This window comes from Cherax quadricarinatus, chromosome 15, assembly GCF_038502225.1.
Source record: "Cherax quadricarinatus isolate ZL_2023a chromosome 15, ASM3850222v1, whole genome shotgun sequence".
NCBI lineage: Eukaryota > Metazoa > Arthropoda > Malacostraca > Decapoda > Parastacidae > Cherax > Cherax quadricarinatus.
Window position 1 is genome coordinate 43766777 of NC_091306.1, and position 20079 is coordinate 43786855.

The window sequence follows — 20079 nt, forward strand, 5'->3', positions numbered from 1 at the left end:
GCATAAGTCATTCTAATTTCTTTTTCTCCATTTATTGTTTTAACCTGCTTACTTTTAGCCCTAGCCATGGTTCCAATGAATAAAAGAAATGCTTCTCATTATGTAAAGCACCTACACAGTACATTATCCATTAAAGATAAGGTGGCTTTGAAGCCACTGTCGGTTGCCATGAGCTCAATCATGAAGCAGGAGAATATGCTTTATTATTATGCTAATATCAACACTACAGCTTATTTGCCTATCACAATTGATCTAATATGACATAAGAAACAATATAAATAACATAAAACATGTTAAATACTCCAGAATAAATAATATTTGGCATAACACTGAGCAGTCCAACGGAGGTATGAAGAGGATATGGTATACAAACACCATTCTCCTATCCCTGTCTTGGGGGCTTATATTAGAGAAAACGGAGTGTAGCACAGGGCTGTGATATACACTCGTACTGCACCATAAACCTGAAACAAAAGTTATTTTCTCTCTATAGATTATCACACACAGCAGCATATGTGTAGAGAACCTAGGATAACCCAAAAAAAAGTCAACGTGGCTTATTTTTAGTACCTGGCTTGGGTTAGCCATATATGATTTTTGGTAAATATTTGATTCCCAGCCAGGGTAGAAACATTAGGCGTGCTTCTTTGCACATGTTGTCTATGTTTACCCATCAGTAAATGGGTACCTGGGTGTTAGCCAACTAGTGTGGGTGTTATCCTGGGACACTGACCTAATTTTCTTGAAATACTCTGCATAACAAGTGGCTTTCTATACAGTAGTACGTCATTGATGTCAGCTAGGCCTGTATACTTTGTTCATGTATGTGTAGTAAATAAAGATATTATTATTATTATTATTATTTTCTCAGTTGTTTGTTGGGTTATCTTATTCAAACTTGGGCAATGTATGATGGAAAGATACTTCTTCACGTACACCAAAAATGAAAGAAATTGGACCATAAATAGCGGAGTTCACTTCTCAGCCATTAGCGGCCGCTTAGCGGTATATTTTTGTATGGTTGTTATGGTTATATTCTCATTTTTTCAGTCTCATTGGATAGAATGAAAGATATATTACAGAAATAGATATGATTTTAATTGCTTTCATGACGAAAAGTACCTTGAAATTGTGCTCACAGTAGCGAAAATGTTCTATTCTTCAGCGAAGCTCAAGAGTAAACAAATACCTGTCCGCCTGCCAGTCTAAATTCCAGTACGGAGTCAAGAATGGATTGACATTATTTATACAATTATTACAATAATGCAGCAGTCTGCATAACAGTAAATCTTCTATTTTTTTTTTTTTTTGTGAATAAAAATTCCAAATGAAAAGCAAGAGTAATACAAGAGGGGCCTGTAGCCGTGACTAATGAACAGATAAAATGTTATTTTAGTGCCAGGAATGTCTACATTGTTTATTCTGGATCCTATTTTGAAATTGGCATCTGTTGAAATTTGTGTGAAATCAGCCAAATTGCCAATTTCTGACCACTTTATTGGGTAGTTGAAATAAGTGAATGGGCAGTTTCTTGCACTCAATTGACAGACTAGAAGTAAATAAGTTTATTCAGGTATACACAAATACAGTTACATAGATTATCATACATAGCAGTGTATGTATAGAGAACCTAGGATAACCCAGAAAAGTCAGACAAAGTGACTTATTTCCAGTACCTGGCTTGGGCTTGCCATTATGATTTTTGGTAAATTTTTTTTTTCTCGGTTGTTTGTTGGGCTATCTCATTGAAACTTGGGCAATGTATGATGGAAAGATGCTTCTTACTGTACAACAAAAATAAAAAAGACGGACGATAAATAAGGGAGTTAACTTCTCAGCCATTAGCTGCCTCTTTGCAGTATATTTTTGTATGGTTTTTATGGTTGTATTCTCATTTTTTTGGACTCATTTGATAGAATGGAAGATATATTACAGAAATAGACATGATTTTGATTGCTTTCATGATGAAAAGTACCTTGAAATTGAGCTCAAAGTAGCGGAAATGTTCGAATTTTGCCGATGCTCAATGAACTGTGTAAGTCAAGTTGGTTAATTTTATTAAGTGTATTCTAACCTAACCACTCTGTAATTCGGCAAACTCAGTAATCCAGCACACTGCAGGTCCCAGTGATGCCGGATTTGTGATGGAGGACCTGTAACAGTAATTCTCTACATACATACATACATATAAACATAAGGACAATGTCCCATTTTCTGATACTCAGGTAGGGTTTCAACTTCACGTAATTTAAAAAATTAATGTATTTATCAACTAACATTACAGATTAAACTGTACACAAAACTTTTGAGGTACTTTTAAAAATATGACTATAAATAAAAAACTGAAGGAATTAGATGCTTTAGCTAAAACTAATGAATATTTGTGTATTGTATTTAACAGCTGTATGAAACTTTGACATGCTAATATACCACATTCTGATCATGTGATTATCAGATTAAAATATGAAACATGAATAAGTCTTTGTAAAAGCATTTTGTAGAATATATTTTCAATAGATTCAGAAAAACATGCACATTAACTTACAACTGGCACGTTATGAATATATTTGACAGCTGTTAAAAATGTTAGCAGGCACATTTTTATTCTAAATTTGTAGTACATTATATAACAAATTTTGTAAATTGCATAGACATATATACAATTGTGTCAAAAGTAGGTACGTCAAAAACTAGAACATTTACCTTGGTGAAAAAAAAAAAAATTGTGTATTTCTTACCTTACAATCTTTCGTCGTCTAAGGAAGTGAATCCAGAAGTTATTAGAGATTCACTCACAAAACTGAAGTAACTTGCTGGCAGGTGGCCTTGCCCAGATAATGTTTCTAATCTATATACATTGTGTATATACATTACTTGCCAAAAGAAAAAGAACCTATATGAACATGTTTGCTGATGATGCAAAATTCCTGTGCAAGCAATAAAAATGAATATGCATCCCAGTAGGAAGACCTGGAGAGATTGAGCAAGTGGACTCAGAAACAGATGATGGAATTTAATACTGATACATGCTACCCTATCTTGGTGGGAAACAGCCGATGTATTAATAATAAATAATAAAAAATAACATGCCATGTAAGAGAAATGAGAGGAAAAACAAGGCACAGAAATATAAGTTTTATAAAAAAAATAATAGAGGCGTCAAACAAGGAGAGGGATCTAAGAGAAATACGTAAATGAACAAAGATTCTCGCCTTAGAATCGCATCAATAAAATCCCAAGAAACCCCTAATGTAACACTGGCCAACATTAAAACAGAAATTAGACATTTGGATAGGAAAGTACTGAAAAAATGTTCACAACATGAAACATCAAAAGTTGAAACATGTAGTGTTGGTGGTGTGGTGTCCGCACCTAAAAACAGAACAAGGACACGCTAGAGGTTTTCAAATACAAGCTACAAAATGATTCCCTGGCCTAAAAGAAATAAGTTACAAAACAAGGCTGTGAGCATTAGACATACGGTAGAGTGCCGAACAACCATGAAACATCTAGCATTTGACATCAACGAAGGCATCTAGCATTTGACATCAATAAAGGCAGCTTGCCAACCCAGGAAAGTAACAGATTCAAAAAAGCTAGAAATGAATATACAAAGACAAGAAAGGAGAATCAAAGTAACATCAAAAAAAAAAAAAAAAAAAAGAAGGGAATAGTGAATACTAGCAAGCCAGAACCAAATCTATTTTTATCAAGTTCATAAAAAAAGAAAATCGAATGTGAAACACAGAATGCAACTGGAGGAGAAATACTAAACATAAAAGTTCCAGTGTTCAGTAAAGAGGACACTTGAGAGGAAGTTGATCGGCACCCAACAGCTGCTTGCAATGAAGCCCACTGAAATATCCAAAGACAAAGAAAATACCACTGGATAATGACTAAAGACAATAGGAGCAGACAAGATACCAATATGGCTTTTAAAATAATGTGCAAACTCAGGCTGTCAGCTCAGGAATTTCTGAAAGATTTCATTACAAGTACTAAGCAACAAAGGAAGAACATCACATATTGCACTGGCAAAAAAAAAAAAAAAAAAAAAAAAAAAAAAAAAAAAAAAAAAAAAAAAAAAAAACATAACTAGGGGTGTGATGAAGTATCAGTAATGGTGGGTATTGGTTAATTTTACTGGTATTGATATCAGTCTAAAACTGAGTATTAGTATTGGAGGGTATCAAACAATTTTGATGGTATTGGTATCAGTACCAATATCTGCAGGTATCAACTTAAAACTGAGTATCAATATTGGTATCAGTAAAATAATTTTATCATCGAATTCCTAGTAAAAATGAAGACCCACATAAACTATAAGTCTGTCTCTGGCAAGGATTCTAAAGATAGTGAAAATGGGCAATACACAGAGAGCAAAAACTGTTCGACTGCCAAACTGTTCGAGTTCCAGTCAACATAATCCAATACTGTATATCAAATATAATAAACTATTCCAACAGTCACAGAAATTATTCAAGAAATCAATAAACATGAAAAAATGCATTCATTTCAACTTCAAAAAATATTTTGGTAAAACTTCTCATAAAAAATGAATGAAGAAATTAAAAAAAGAAAAAAAAAGAAAAGAAAACAGCAAATGTCACCATTCGGATCCTCCAAGCTTCAGTTTCAAATTGATATATATGATTTATCAGAATTAAAAAAAAAACATGAATACATTTGCAGAGAATGCAAAAATGTTATGCAAAACAAGTAAATAAAAAAATAGTGCAAACCTTAACAGGGCTCGTATAAATTTAGCAAACAGAATGACAGATGATGGCATTTAATGCACAAAGTTCCATGTACCAATAACTGAAGTGGAAGAAAACAATAATAGGACATCAGAATATGGATTATGTGAAAAAAATTTTAACTCATGAGACACCTAAAGTAACTACAGACAAAATGTCATCACTAGAAAATGACATTAGTGAAACACCAAAGGAACATATATGCTACACTAGCAACAAACAGCATGAAGAAAAATACTGTTTATAACAAACACATGGTAGACAAAAATTGGAATATGAATCAGCCCAAAAAAAAAAAAAAAAAAAAAAAAAAAAATTATACATAAAATAGGAGAGTCCAAAGACATGCTAAAAAGTGGCTTCTGTTAATACAAGAAAGTTACACAGAAAGATTAAAAGCAATAAAAATGACTTTCCTGGCTGATATAGTAGGAGAGACAATACAACACCGTTATCACGCAGTGTTCAGCGCTGAAGGCAGGCAGGTACAGAGGCTGGCACAACTTTTAATCCATTACAAACAAAATATAAACTTTGTGGTATCAAAAACAAATTGCAAAACAAGGGGGGTTCTGCTGCTGCTGCTGTAGCTACAAATGAGTAATTACACCATTTTCACTCTCTTTTAATTCATATCAGTCACCAGCAATCTCACGAAATTTATAACTGCTGCACTTCCTAAGTAAACATAACACTCTTATGCTGATACACCATGTAAGGATAGAATGAAATAATGTGTAGTTACCCTAAATACCTAACTCTCATGACTGCCACATGGTTGACTGTATTGGAATGAGCTGCTTCCCACTCACCATTCAAAATATTTCAAAACTTGACCAGTCCAGCCCTCCTGGCTCCCCAGATAATTTTTACAGATTTATCATATGGAAAGAGTTTGCCTTACACTCGCCGGAGGTGGTCGGTCCGCCACAGTTACTGATATTCCGCCTTGATAGGAACACTCTTAACGGTGTTGCATTGTAGCCACATACAGCACATGATCACAAAAGAATATGGAAACATAAAGAATACTTCTTAGCACCATCAACAGGAAGAAAAAGTGGCCACAGCTGTACACTGAGAAAAAAGTGGTGGCACAATATACTAGAAATTTTTCCCCACACAAATAAGAGCGATGAAACACTGGAATAAGATCAAAGAGGTAGTAAATGCAACAACCAATGGAAAATTTAAACAACTATAATACTGTATAACAAATAAAATAGTGAAGATGGCACAGCATGAGCATAAGTTTGCTCCTGTCACTACAACCGAGTCAGTGTGATGTACTGAGAGAAGTCTAAGAGTGGTTCTTCTCACACTTCATGAAGCCACTAATTCCAGGTATAAACATGTCTTCATCCATAAGTGGGTCAGTCATGGGCTCAGTTGGCTTTCTTCCCAGTGCCTTCGGAGCAGAGTCGGCATCAAGGGACTCAGCCGAAAGATTAGCAGCTCCTAACATAATTTGTTCGAGGCGATGACGACTGCCATGCTGCTGATGAGGTTGATATTTCTGGCTAGCACCTCCTCGTCCACCTCTTCCACGTCCACCACGACCACGGTATCCACCACCTCTGCCTGGGTTGGCAAAATGGGAAGACACTGAGTCCTGGGGGGAGGGCGGTTGAGGTATCAGCTGAAGACGTACAGTACTCGGTTCACTTGAGTTAGTGGACGCGCTCATCGGCACTTAGCCAAAGGAGGATCAAGCCTTTACCACTCCTTGCGCTGATGACCCACACAGGTTTAGTGCTTCACATGAATAATAGCAATAATCCTGTAACTACAAACCTCCACTGTTTACCAGGCACATCCCATATATCACACATTTTTTATAGAATATAAAGTGAAAGAGAAAAGAAGCAAATTCACATACAGACTGAAAAAGTATCTATTAAGAAGAAAAGGTGCTGTAATATGAAAATTCAAAAAGGTAATGACATGTGACGAGAATAAAGAGAAAACACAATCAAGTCACCATTATCATTGATTCACAAGGCAGTGCCATTGCAATACCCATAGGAAGACATCTCTTCAAGAAATGGTCCACAAAATTACCTACTCATTTTAATTTACGAATATAGTGGGCAAAAGTGGTCTCCAAATATCAAGTTATATTTATCAGTGAAAGAAATAAAAGTATTCCAATGGTTAAAAGTAACATGCTCAGTGGTTAGCCTAACTTAAGTGGCAGTTCTATGGTGTCCAAACCCAGTAATACTAAAAAGTTTTTACAGTGTTACTCTATCTGTCAGTGCTTTGCCTTCCAATTATAGTGTCCAAATAATTTTCAATGGATAAATGTAACAGCATGTCCATTAGAGTTCGTAGGGAGAATTATTTCAAGAAATAAAAACAAACAGTAACATATCTTAGAGAAAGTATGAACAAACAAAGGAAAAGAAGAGCTAGGTCAACTACATGTATTCGGGACAAAAACAAAATGAAGAAAATTTTTTGCACAGAAATTCAGAGCACTGATACACTAAATACCGAAAATTAAAAACAAGAATTGAGCCTGGAAAATTAGTATAAATTAAGAGGCAGATTAATTAAAAAGAAGGCAGAAAATCAAATACAGTGGACCCCCGGTTAACGAACTTTTTTCATTCCAGTAGTATGTTCAGGTGCCGGTACTGACCGAATTTTTTCCCATAAGGAATATTGTGAAGTAGATTAGTCCATTTCAGAACCCCAAACATACACGTACAAACGCACTTACATAAATACACTTACATAATTGGTCGCATTTGGAGGTGATCGTTAAGCGGGGGTCCACTGTACAGTACTGGAAATGATGCACTAGGTACATGGAAATATGCATAGGGAAAGAAGAAAATGAAGCTATATGCAACACTGTAAAGATCAAATGGCAAGTGAAAGATGGAGAATCAAACAAAATACAGGTTTTCCCTTACTTTAAATGAATTTGTTTTATGGAAATTGGTTATTATGCAAAGTCCTATTTCTACCAATAATTCTGTGTATATTATATACAGTTGCTGTATATGATCAGTGCAGTATGCAAAGCTTACTGAAGATTCTTTTATGCAGAAATAAGCATTTATATCCCTGACTGAGTTTAGTATAGCTGCCAGGGGCCTGGAACACACATACAACAAGAGACAACTGTAAAAATCAATGATAACTACAGAAGCAGAAAATCAAACTGCAGAACTAGGAAATAGTGAAGCAGATACAAATGGACAAATATATTACTACAAAAATAAACTTAATTTATGAAGGTACAAAGATTTTTTTTTTAATAACCCTAGAAAGTGTTAAAGGAAATTAAAGAGAGTCCAAGTATTCATTAATTTTAGGTATAATGAAAAAGAACATGACAAAAACAGACAGAAACAATAAGGAAGCAAAACTAATTTTCACGATAAACATGATGCTGGTGTGAGCAAGGTAACATTTATTTTAGAATCAGGGAAACCATACACAAATAACCCGCACATAAAAGACAGAAGCTTACGACGACGTTTCGGTCCGACTTGGACCGAAACGTCGTCGTAAGCTTCTGTCTTTTATGTGCGGGTTATTTGTGTATCGTTCCAGTCACGGTATTGTGCCTTTTTGTTATTTATTCAGGGAAACCAGTTAGCTAGGCCCAGGTCCTGGAGGTGGGAAGTACAGTGCCTACACTCTGAAGGAGGGGTGAGAATGTTGCAGCTCAGAAGGCCATCTGAACTGTGATGTAGGAAGGTTTCTGACAAAACAGTGACTATGTGATGATTAAATAGTTTCCTCTCTTTCAAGTCACCTTACCTCAGTGTGAAATGGTTGGAGTGTTTAAAAAAATAAACAGACGATCACTATACAAGAGAACAATTCAGGTTACAGACCTACAGAGAAATGCTCAGTACAAAGAATGTAAGTCCACTTAAAATAACATTTACTCAAATTTGGGAAGAATTACTACCGAGAAAGACTAAGAAAAAGAAAAAAGATGATGTCAAACATTCAACACTAAACATTCAAACATTTAAACTGTCCAAACGTAGATCTGCGTTCACCTGCGTGGCGCTCCGAATATTTTGAAAAATAAAAAAATAGATTTTTGTTTTTAAATTAAAGAAGGCTATTTTCTGTGTGGTATAAGACAAAAAAAAAAAAAAAAAAAAAAAAAAAAAAAAAAAAAAAAAAATTAGGACCAGTAACTACCGAGATATAAGACCATGAAGTTGGCTCTGGATGCTCACCTGACGGCAACATCCAGTCCTGCCGCTTGCAGAAGTGTTGCCGATTTACCTTTTTTACTCGTTTTTATTTTAATTTATATAGTTTTTATGTTCTGATAATTACAATTTATAATAGTTCTTGTGATTTCATAGCCAATATTTGTTCCGACACTAATACACCTACCATCCGACTTACGACCAAGTTCGGTTCCGAGAAACTGGTCGTAAGTCGAACTTTACTACTGAATATCAACAAAACATTTTTGTAATGGCTTTATTTTATTGTTTTATTTTGGTATTTCACGTTTTACTTTACTTTTTATGCTGTTAGTACTGTATTTTATACTGTAAGGTTTAGGATAAACACTTTGTACAACACAAATAGTTGTTTATTTCCCAGAAATTTGGCATAAAAAACACGGTCGTAAGTTGAGTGGTCGTAAGTCGAGCAGGTCGTAAGTCGGATGGTAGGTGTATTATGTACTAAAATAGTACTCAAATAGTAACAATCACACTGACAGGTGAATATTTTCACCTGCCTTGGTCATTGACTATTGTCTAGAAATATATACATAGCATTTATAGGGTCCAGCAATGTTTTAGACACACTGGAGTATGAAATGCCTTGAAGAATGGTGTTATGACAAGGGTCAGATAAGTGACATTTGATTAATATGCCCTGCTGCAGGGAACCTTGCCTTAATATGTTTTTATTCTTGCAGACAAACATGTCTTTGTATGTCTGTCAGTCTGTCTGCCTGACTGCCTGTCTATCTGTACATCTATCTGTTTGTCTATCTGTACATGTCTGTCTGTATCTGTACATGTCTGTCTGCCCAGTTCAGCTTATCTGTCTTTCTGTCTTGTGTGTGTGCCTGGAGTATAATATGAACTCCTTGAATAATGGTATTATGAAAGGCGTCAGATAGCAAGTGACATTTGATGAATGTGAGCTGCTGGAGGGGAAAGCTTACCTTTATATGTTTTTACTCCTGCACACAAATATGTCTCTGTATGTCTGTCTGTCAGTCTGTCTGTCTGTACATCCCTCTGTCTAGCTCTGCTTATCTGTCTGTCTAGTTTTGCTTACCTGTCTTTCTGTCTGCCTGTGTGTCTGTCTTTCCATCTGCTTGTCTGTGTCTCAAGGAGCGGCTAGTAAACCTGTTGGTTTGTGGTGTATGGGCCGCTCCCTGATTACTGAGCAAGTGTCACTGCTATTATTTGTGTCATGTTTATTTATGTCTTATATCTACAAACACTGTATAGCACTTGGCCTGGAATTTTTTGGTTATCCTAGGTAATTTACATTATGTATAATTATATTTATGAGTACATGTGAGAGACAGAGATATAAACAGAGATACAAATAGACAGTGATATAGACAGATAGATACAGAGACAGAGATATAGATAGAGATATAGACAGATACAGATATAGACAGATACAGACAGAGACAGACAAAGCCAGCCAGCCAGCCGAATACATAAGAACATAAAGAAGGAACACTGCAGCAGGCCTACTGGCCCATGCAAAGCAGGTCCATGTCACCCCCAGCTTAGACCAATGACCCACCTAGTCAGGTCACATTCACTGAAAGAAGGAGCATGACATCTGACCCAGTAGCACAAGCTAGTCAGGTCCAACTCACACCCACCCACACCCACTCATGCATTTATCTAACCTATTTTTACTTTCCTCTTAAAATGTGAGTGTTAACATGACATGACATCAGTGAATCACTGGTGTTTGTCATGCTATTTGCTCTAGCTGGCGCTCAGTTGAACTGGTGCTCCCACAAGGTACTAAGTGGTCCCCGATTTTTTTTCATAGTGCGCACACTGAGTGCACAGACCCATTCTTTCATATCTAGGCACCTCAGGCCTATCGCACCAAATTTGAAGGAATGAAAAATAAAACGTTGATCTACGTTTGGAGCCCACCGCACATGAATGTATATCTACGTGTGGACAGTTTAAGGGTTAATAAAGGAAGTATCAAAATGAATTATATCTAGAACTATGTAGCCAGTAGTACTGGATGTCAGTACTTACTGCTAGAACATGTAAGAGTAATGTGTGAAAACCTGTTTACAAGAACAGCTTGGTCTACTTTAAATTCTAAAGTTTCAGTATTTATTCTACACATTTTGCCCCAGTATCATTGAGTGAACCAACATACAAATTCTGGGTAAGCTAGTACTGTTTTGTCTCAGCTCCTGAGGCAAACAGTAAAAGCTTGCCTGGAAAGTAATCATACACGAACTGTGTATGATTACTGTGTATGCACTCGTAACTAGTCTCCAGACTTTTCCCTACTTTTGAAGCCCAGCCTGGGGCCAGGCTTTTCTGTTGATTGACTGTTCAATTCATATGGCTATATAGGCCAGTGGGCTGCTGTTGGCAGCCCACTGGCCCATATAGCCATATAAGTATGGTAGACCTGGCACTTGATGGATGTAGTGATCCAGTTTTCTCTTGAAAACTTCTACACTTATTCTGGCAATATTTTTGCTATTAGCTTGTATCAGGTTGAACGCTTAGACCACTGATGTTGACATGTTCTCATACTATGTCTATGGCAGCAATAATTTTCACTGGGTTGTTATGGTAGTCTGTAGATTTGGGACTAGTCCCTGGAGTATCTTCCAATAAACATTATCACTCCAGAGAGGACATTTCAAGCACTTTGAAGTTTTGCCAGTAGATTAGGTGTTTAAGTAGCTCAACAAAAAACATTCTAAATGACACAGCACAAGTGATTAAAACAGTCACCATTTACTTCGCATCAAAACTCTCATTATTCACCCTGTCATTTTTCTGGTCTCTGTGGCATTTATTTTGTGTTCTCTTTTACATGTTTCTTTCACTATAAGATGGTCCTCCTTTATCATTAATTTTTCAATGAGCCAGATTCTAAGCCAGTCACCACAAAATCAAGCTTCATAGACAATTCTCCCAAGTCAGTTGAGCTTAAGAAATAGGATTAAATCACAGACATATTTAAATACCTGAGTGAAGCTAAAATCACAGATGTACTATAACCTGAGTACTGCAGCATATTTACAATGGAATTTTGATGTCATCTTTGCCAAAGAAGATTCAAGAGAAAATGACTCTGCACATGGCAGAATCATTTGGAGATGCAACTAGGGTGTGAGGGAAAAGTTCAATAGATAGGAGTAGCAATATAGTAACAACAGTTTCATTGCCGGCTACTAGTTAAGGTAGGGTAAGTCAAGCTCCCGTTTTTCCCGCCTTTTTTCCCCCTCCCTGAAAGTGATAGTTTGACTGCCGGCTGCTTGTTAAGGTAGGGTCAGTCTAGCTCCCGCTATCCCTTCCCCTCCCTCTTCCCCCCCCTCCCGAAAGGTAACGTGTGGGGCTCTGGTCAAACAGTAAATCACTCGACTCACAGCTCCCCAACACTACTGTAAGTACATGCCTGCCTTGTATTCTAGTGGATTTATTGGTTAAAAGCTTCACTTTTGACCAATAATAAACTTAGTCCTTTCAGTCTTGCTCTAGGTTGACTGTTGTAATAATCACCACGTCTTTTGAGTATTGTACACTGCCATGGAGAGTGATTATTTAAGCAGTGGGTAACCTGTCTATCTTTTCAGCTTGGATGACAGTGAGGGTCACCTGTCAATCAACGAGAAGAACAGGAGACGGACTAACGTCCTGGAGACGTTCCATTTTGGATCTAATTACCTGTGCACCTGTATGAAATTGCAGGACGTAACCCCACATCATTGCAGCGGTAAAGAACCTGCTTTCCTGTCATCGGGATACTACTCACGGCGTTAATCTGTGAAGAACTAGCCAGTGGTGGTCACCAACACCTGCGACCCCCCCCCCAATCATCAGCAACGGCTACGATTTCAACAACAGTGTCACCAACACCAGACACCCATATACATATTAGCGTTGAATTCAGTTATCATTTATATTTTTCATTTTCTTTAATGTAGGATTAATATTTCATATTTAAGTGTTTTATATTTTATATTTTCTATATAATAAAGTGTTTATGTTTGTCTGTTATTTCTTTTTCTATTCACTAATTTTCCTGAGGAGCCAGCCTTGGTAATACTGTCTGAAGTTGTTACAGGGCTGAGTAAGCCTTCACAAGTGGCGACCTTGCCAGGATCAACTCTACTGAATCAAGGTTCAACTCCATCTCGAATCTACCATTGGAACTTCAACGCTGCATACCACAGACGGTTACCACCAGCCATGAGTAATCATTCTCTATGGTAGGACTACAGTACAGGTATTTGAAAGATTTGGTGATTGTTATAGTCTCAATTTATTGTAAGTCAAGTCAGGCAGGATATAATATTTAATTCTGCCACCTTTTGGAGCTTGAAACACTTTGGAGGATTAGACTCTAGGGACCCGAGATTTTCCAGTGACAACTTGTTTCATTGAGCTCTTTATTATATCAAGGGAACTGTCATAGGACACTCTTGATTTGTTGGTGAGAAGATTGGATGGTCAAGGGACCCCATTCTACTTACTGTTTGCTCGGAGCCGGCACAGAACCCTTCGTTTTCGTTAATACATATTGTTTAACCCTTTGACTGTTTTCGACGTATAAATACGTCTTACGAGCCAATGTTTCTGACGTATATATACTCAATAATTCTAGCGGCTTCAAATCAAGTGGGAGAAAGCTGGTAGGCCCACATGTGAGAGAATGGGTCTGTGTGGTCAGTGTGCACCACATAAAAAAAATCCTGCAGCACACATTGCGTAATGAGAAAAAAAAAACTGATCGTTTTTTTGGAATAAAACGCCGACTTTGAGGTGTATTTTCGTATAGTATTTATCGTTGTATTCGCGTTTTCATGGTCTTAGGTGATAAAATGGAAAACATATTACAGAAATAGAGATGATTTTCATTACTTTTACGATGAAAACGACCTTGAAACTGAGCTCAAAGTAGCGGAAATGTTCGATTTTTACCAATGTTCAAGAGTACATAAATCACACCACACGTCCAATACACGTCAACTGGGGAGTCTAATATTCTTTCACTAGTGCACTGATATTATTTATACCATTTTTACAATAATGCAGTCGTCTGCATAACAGTAAATTTTGTATTTTTTTGTATGAATAAAAAATCAAAATAGCAAGCAATAATAATATAAGAGGGGCCTAGAGATGTGACTAATGAACAGAGCATATGTTATTTTAGTGCCACGAATGTCTACCTTGTTTATTCTGGACCCTATTTTGAAATTGGCATCTTTTTTATTTTGCGTGAAATTGGCCAAATTGCCAATTTCTGACCACCATATTGGGTAGTCCAAATTAGTAAATGGGAGGTTTCTTGTACTCAGCTGATAGACAAAATGGAGTTCTAAAGAAATAGCTATGAGTTTGGTCAACTGGAACAATGGAATTGGCTGAAAATTGGGCTCAAAGTCGGCGAAATCGCCGATACGCATATGTTGCCGAGACCGCTAACTTCGCGGGAGCATAATTCCACGAGTTTTCGACCAAATTTCGAACTTTTGGTGTCATTACCATCGGGAAAAGATTCTCTATCATTTCATAAGAAAAAATAATTTTTTTTTTTTCAAAAATTGAGCGACATAGAATGACAGTTTCAGAGAGGGGCCTGAAACAGTCAAAGGGTTAATTGAAGCAGGGATCGAGCCCTCTGGTTTATTTACAGTTTGAGCGGAGCAGGAATTGAACCCTCCGTTTTCTTTAATACCCGTTTAATTTCCCCTGATAGTTTAAGTTATTCTTGCAAGTATGGATGAATACCAGTTTTGGATGAATGCTGGAAGTAAGTTAGGAATAACAGGGAAAAATTTAGAATCTTTCATTAGTGCTAAGATCCAGGAAAGACTTGAAAGAGAGAGAGTTGAGAGAGAAGAAAGACAGTTAGAAAGGGAAAGAAAAGGAGAGAGAGAGAGAATCGAAAGTGAAGAGAAAAAGGAGAAAGAGAACCTTGAAAGACAGGAGAAAAAGGAGAGAGAGAGAGAATTGAGAGAGAAATCCGAGGAAGACAGTTAGAAAGAGAGCGAGAAGACCAAAAAGAGTGTGATAGACTTGATCGTGAGGAAAGAGCTAGGGAACGTGAGGAACAAGCTAAGATACGTGAGGAACAGGTTAAATTAAGAGAACTTGAGGAAAGAGCAAAGGATAGAGAAGTTGAGGAAAAAGCTAGAGAACATGAGTTAATAGAGAGAGAAAAGGATCGCGAGCTCAAAAAATCTCGCCTTGAATTAGAAAATATAAAGTTAACTTTTACACAACAACAATTAGAGGAAGGAGTAATGGAACAACGTGCAGTCAGTGCATATATTCCAACACCTAATTTACCTCCCTTCACAGAGGGGGAAGACATAACTTCATACATTATCAGGTTTGAAAATACCGCTACTCTCTGTGAATGGCCTGCTGACACCTGGGCTACCAGGTTAGGAATGTTATTTTCTGGTACAGCCTTAAATATCTATGTAACTTTGTCGCAGGATATCACATGTAATTATAACCTACTAAAGAAGGCAATCCTTAAAGCATATCAAAAAACCACTAATTCTTACAGGAAAGATTTCAGGTATGCCACCTTACAGCCTGGCCAGAACTTTCAACAGTTACAGGTAACACTCTTTCGTTTGTTCGACCTTTGGATAGAGAGTTCAGGAATTGATCACAGTTATGAATCTCTTCGAGACTTCATGGTTGCTGACCAGTTCCTGACAGCTCTTCCTCACCAGATACGAACATTCATTAGAGAACGTAACCTGATTAAAGCTGAGGAAGTTGCTGAGGCTGCTGACCTGTATGCTGAGGCTCACAATTCCTATATTATTATTAGTATTATTATAATCAAAAAGAAGCGCTAAGCCACAAGGGCTCCACAATTCCTATAAAGACCTAAAGGGATCGAACCCTAAGGGCAAGGGTTCATCAGACCTTAAGAAATCAAAGCCTCTAGTGGAAAGTAAAATGACTTCTTTTATTCCTGTTTGTCATTTGTGTGGTGTTAAGGGACATAAACGTCCAGATTGTCCTTCTAAGAAGGTCCAAAAAGTTGGAAGATGTTTTAAAGACTGTAATGACCAAGCACCCTTCTGTTCAGAAACAGTTAATGGACTTAATGTATCTACCATTTTACGAGACACTGGATGCACATGTATAGTAATTTCTGATAAGCTGTTCCCTAATCTTAAAGAAACTCATTCCTCTGCTATACTTTCAGACTACTTGGGCCATACAGACACTTTTCCTACCATCCGTTGTTACATTAGGTCTAAATAGTTCACAGGTTGGTCTGAAGCCGTACTAGCTCCCATCACTTCTTGCTCCGTACTAATAGGTAATGTAAAAGGTGCCATTCTTCCTTCTGAGGTTGACCTTTCATCACCAAAGATGGACATAGGTGTTTCAGATCCTCTTCCTGTAGAGTCGGAGAAGCCCTTCGAAAGTTCAGATGAGACAATGTCTCGTGAGATTCATGTGGGATTAAAAACCAGTGATGCTACTCTCGAAAGCGAGGTAGTAGGATCACCGGTTCACTTGTTAGATGAAAGTGAAGATATCACCTCCGATACCATAAATGTCTTGACTAGGGCTCAGACCAAAGCCCATGCTTCCCCTACTGTCCATCCTTTGATTTTCCCTGACTTTAAGCCTTTAGACATATCGAAGGACTCCTTTGTCAATTTACAACGCAATTGCCCTTCTCTTCAGAATTGCCATAATGCCGCTAAACAAAATCAAGTTATCCAAAGGAAAAACTTTTCATATAAATTTAAATATATAAAAGGTATCTTGTACAAGTCAGTATTCAAATTAAATTCAGATGAGATAGACTATTCCATCTTAGTTGTTCCAAGTCAATGCAGAGATACTGTTCTTAAAATGGCTCATGACCTGCCAGTGGCCAGACATTTCTCGCATCGTAAAACTTTAAATAAAATTAGGGAAACCTATTTTTGGCCTAAAATGTCCTCAGATGTCACTACTTATTGTAGATCGTGTAAAGTTTGCCAACTGTCATCCTCCCGAGGTACCAGGCGAGTACCTATGGTCAAAATGCCTATCTTTACGGTACCGTTTGAAAGAGTAGCTATTGACATCGTTGGTCCTTTATCTCCACTTACATCTGGGGGACATAGATATATATTAACATTAGTTGATTATGCTTCGAGTTTCCCTGAAGCCATACCCTTAAAGACCATAACTACTACAGAGGTGGCTGAAGCCCTTTTGTCCATCTTCTCCAGAGTGGGCATCCCTAGAGAAATTTTGTCTGACCGTGGGACGCAATTCACATCTGACTTAATGCAACATCTATACCAACTTCTGGGAGTGAAGCCTCTCTTCACAACACCCTATCATCCCAGCTGTAATGGGAGGATTGAGCGCCAGCATTCGATTCTCAAGTCCATTTTAAGGAAACTTTGCTCCCTTAAGTCTAAGGAGTGGCATCGTTACCTACCCTGTGCTTTGTTTGCCATGAGGGAAGTTCCCAGTGACTCATTGGAGTTTTCACCTTTTGAACTTCTCTATGGTAGACAGGCCAGAGGCCCATTATCCATCCTTCATGACTTATGGACTAATGAGGAGGTAAATGCTGAGGTTCAGTCTTCTTACCAGTTTCTCCTTGACCTTAGATCCAAACTTGAGGAGACCTCTGACATAGTTTCGAAAAACCTAAGCTTGTCAATGGACCAGTACAAAACCTATTCTGACTCCAAAAGTCAGAGGAGAAGTTTTAAAGTAGGTGATGAAGTTCTTGTACTTTTGCCGATCAAGTCAAATAAATTATTAGTAGCATGGAAAGGTCCATATAAAGTATTAAAAATTTGTGGGAAAGTTGACTACCTCATAGAAGTCAAGGGGAAACCTAAGCTTTATCATATCAACATCCTTAAGAAATATTACCGAAGAAATTCGGTTAACTGCCTTAATAACTTTGACTTAGTTTTTCCACACGAACTTGATAAGACAACTGAAGAATGTAAAGTGTGCGTAATTGACACCTCTAACTTAGACCATGATGAAGAACTACATGACTTGGCGACTCTTGACCACTCGGACGCAACCACCATTAATATTAATGAATCTTTGGATGACCATAAGAGACATGAACTACTTCAATGTGTGAGTAACTTTTCAGACGTCTTTACTGATATTCCAGGTGTTACTCCACAGTAGTCCATAAGATTGACTTAGTGACGGACAATCCTATCAAACGAAAATTATACCCAGTTCCAGTTCACCTTAGGGATGCATTTGACAGAGAGGTAGACAAATTATTAAAACTAAAGATCATTGAACCTTCAGTATCTGCATATTGCTCACCAGTAGCCATGGTTAAGAAGGCGGATAATTCATATAGACTTGCTATTGACTTCAGAGGCTTTAATGCTATAACTCGGTGGGATGCTGAGCCTGTGCCCTTAATAGATAGCGATCTACACAAATTTTATGATGCTTCCTTCTTTTCAGAGATTGATATTGCGCAGGCATATCATCAAGTAATGTTAGATCCTTCTTCTAAGCAGTACACCGCTTTTCCTACACACCAAGGACTGATGCAGTATAGAACTATGCCCTTCGGTTTGGTAACTGCCTGTGCTACCTACGTGAGACTGATGAGAAAGGTCTTGGGTAATAAGCCAAATGTTTCAGTTTATTTTGATAACATTTACGTAATGACATCTACGTGGGGCGAACATATCCAAACATTAACATCAGTTTTGCTTAGGTTACGCTCACATGGCCTCACTGCCAAGCCGAAGAAATGCTTCCTTGGGTATAACAAGATTAGATATCTTGGACTGATACTTTCTAATAACTCTCTGCAGCCTCTCCCCAGTAAGATCAAAGCTTTATTAGAATATAAATTCCCCAAAACCAAGAAGCTCATGCGAAGCTTTCTTGGTTCTGTAAATTTTTATGCACGGTTTATCCCGAACCTTACTGATCTTACAGGCATCTTATCTGACTTCCTTAAAAAGTCTGTGAAGGAACCTCTTGAACTTTCCGACGTAGCTCGGAAAAAGTTTAATGAGATTAAAAGTATCTTTTCAAAAGACCCTATACTTAAGATTCCAGATATTAATAAAACATTTTGTTTGAGAACTGATGCCTCCAATACTGGCTTAGGTGCAGTGTTACTACAATACCATGATGGTACTCCCTTCCCTATATGCTTCCTAAGCCGGAAACTCCTTCCTGCAAGATACTCCACAATAGAAAAGGAATGTTTAGCCCTTGTGTGGGGTATCTCCAAACTTAAATTTTATTTGCTGGGAAAAGAATTCATTTTAGAAATGGACCACAAACCTTTGATATACCTAGAAACTTTTAAGGGAACCAACAGTCGCCTCTTGAGGTAGACATTGGCACTCCAGGCTTTTAAGTTCCATATTGTGTATATCAATGGTTCATCCAATTATTTCTCTGACTGGTTAAGTCGTGACAGTCAGTAGAAGATTTGTTGCCTTACGCGACTTCCATGTTAGAACTTTTTCCTCGCCTATTCTTCTTATACTCCTTGACTATAAGTCTTGGTATGGGGGAGTGTGAGGGAAAAGTTCAATAGATAGGAGTAGCAATATAGTAACAATAGTTTCATTGCCGGCTACTAGTTAAGGTAGGGTAAGTCAAGCTCCCATTTTTCCCGCCTTTTTTCCCCCTCCCTGAAAGTGATAGTTTGACTGCCGGCTGCTTGTTAAGGTAGGGTCAGTCTAGCTCCCGCTATCCCTTTCCCTCCCTCGTCCCCCCCCCCCCGAAAGGTGACGTGTGGGGCTCTGGTCAAACAGTAAATCACTCGACTCACAGCTCCCCAACACTACTGTAAGTACATGCCTGCCTTGTATTCTAGTGGATTTATTGGTTAAAAGCTTCACTTTTGACCAATAATAAACTTAGTCCTTTCAGTCTTGCTCTAGGTTGACTGTTGTAATAATCACCACGTCTTTTGAGTATTGTACACTGCCATGGAGAGTGATTATTTAAGCAGTGGGTAACCTGTCTATCTTTTCAGCTTGGATGACAGTGAGGGTCACTTGTCAATCAACGAGAAGAACAGGAGATGGACTAACGTCCTGGAGACGTTCCATTTTGGATCTAATTACCTGTGCACCTGTATGAAA

At 37.6% G+C, this 20079-nt stretch overlaps 1 protein-coding gene across 4 annotated transcripts in view; it reads right to left on the bottom strand.

Annotated features, from left to right (window-relative positions):
- Fmr1 (synaptic functional regulator FMR1) overlaps positions 1-20079 on the bottom strand; it is a 497688-nt gene that overhangs the window by 33078 nt on the left and 444531 nt on the right. Inside the window, exon 12 of one of the 4 annotated variants that reach the window (XM_070085324.1) lies at positions 6081-6341. The exons of the other annotated variants lie outside the window; for them this stretch is intronic. Coding sequence (XP_069941425.1) covers positions 6081-6341 — 261 coding nt within the window. The remainder of the gene's footprint in view (positions 1-6080; positions 6342-20079) is intronic. 4 annotated transcript variants of the gene reach the window in all.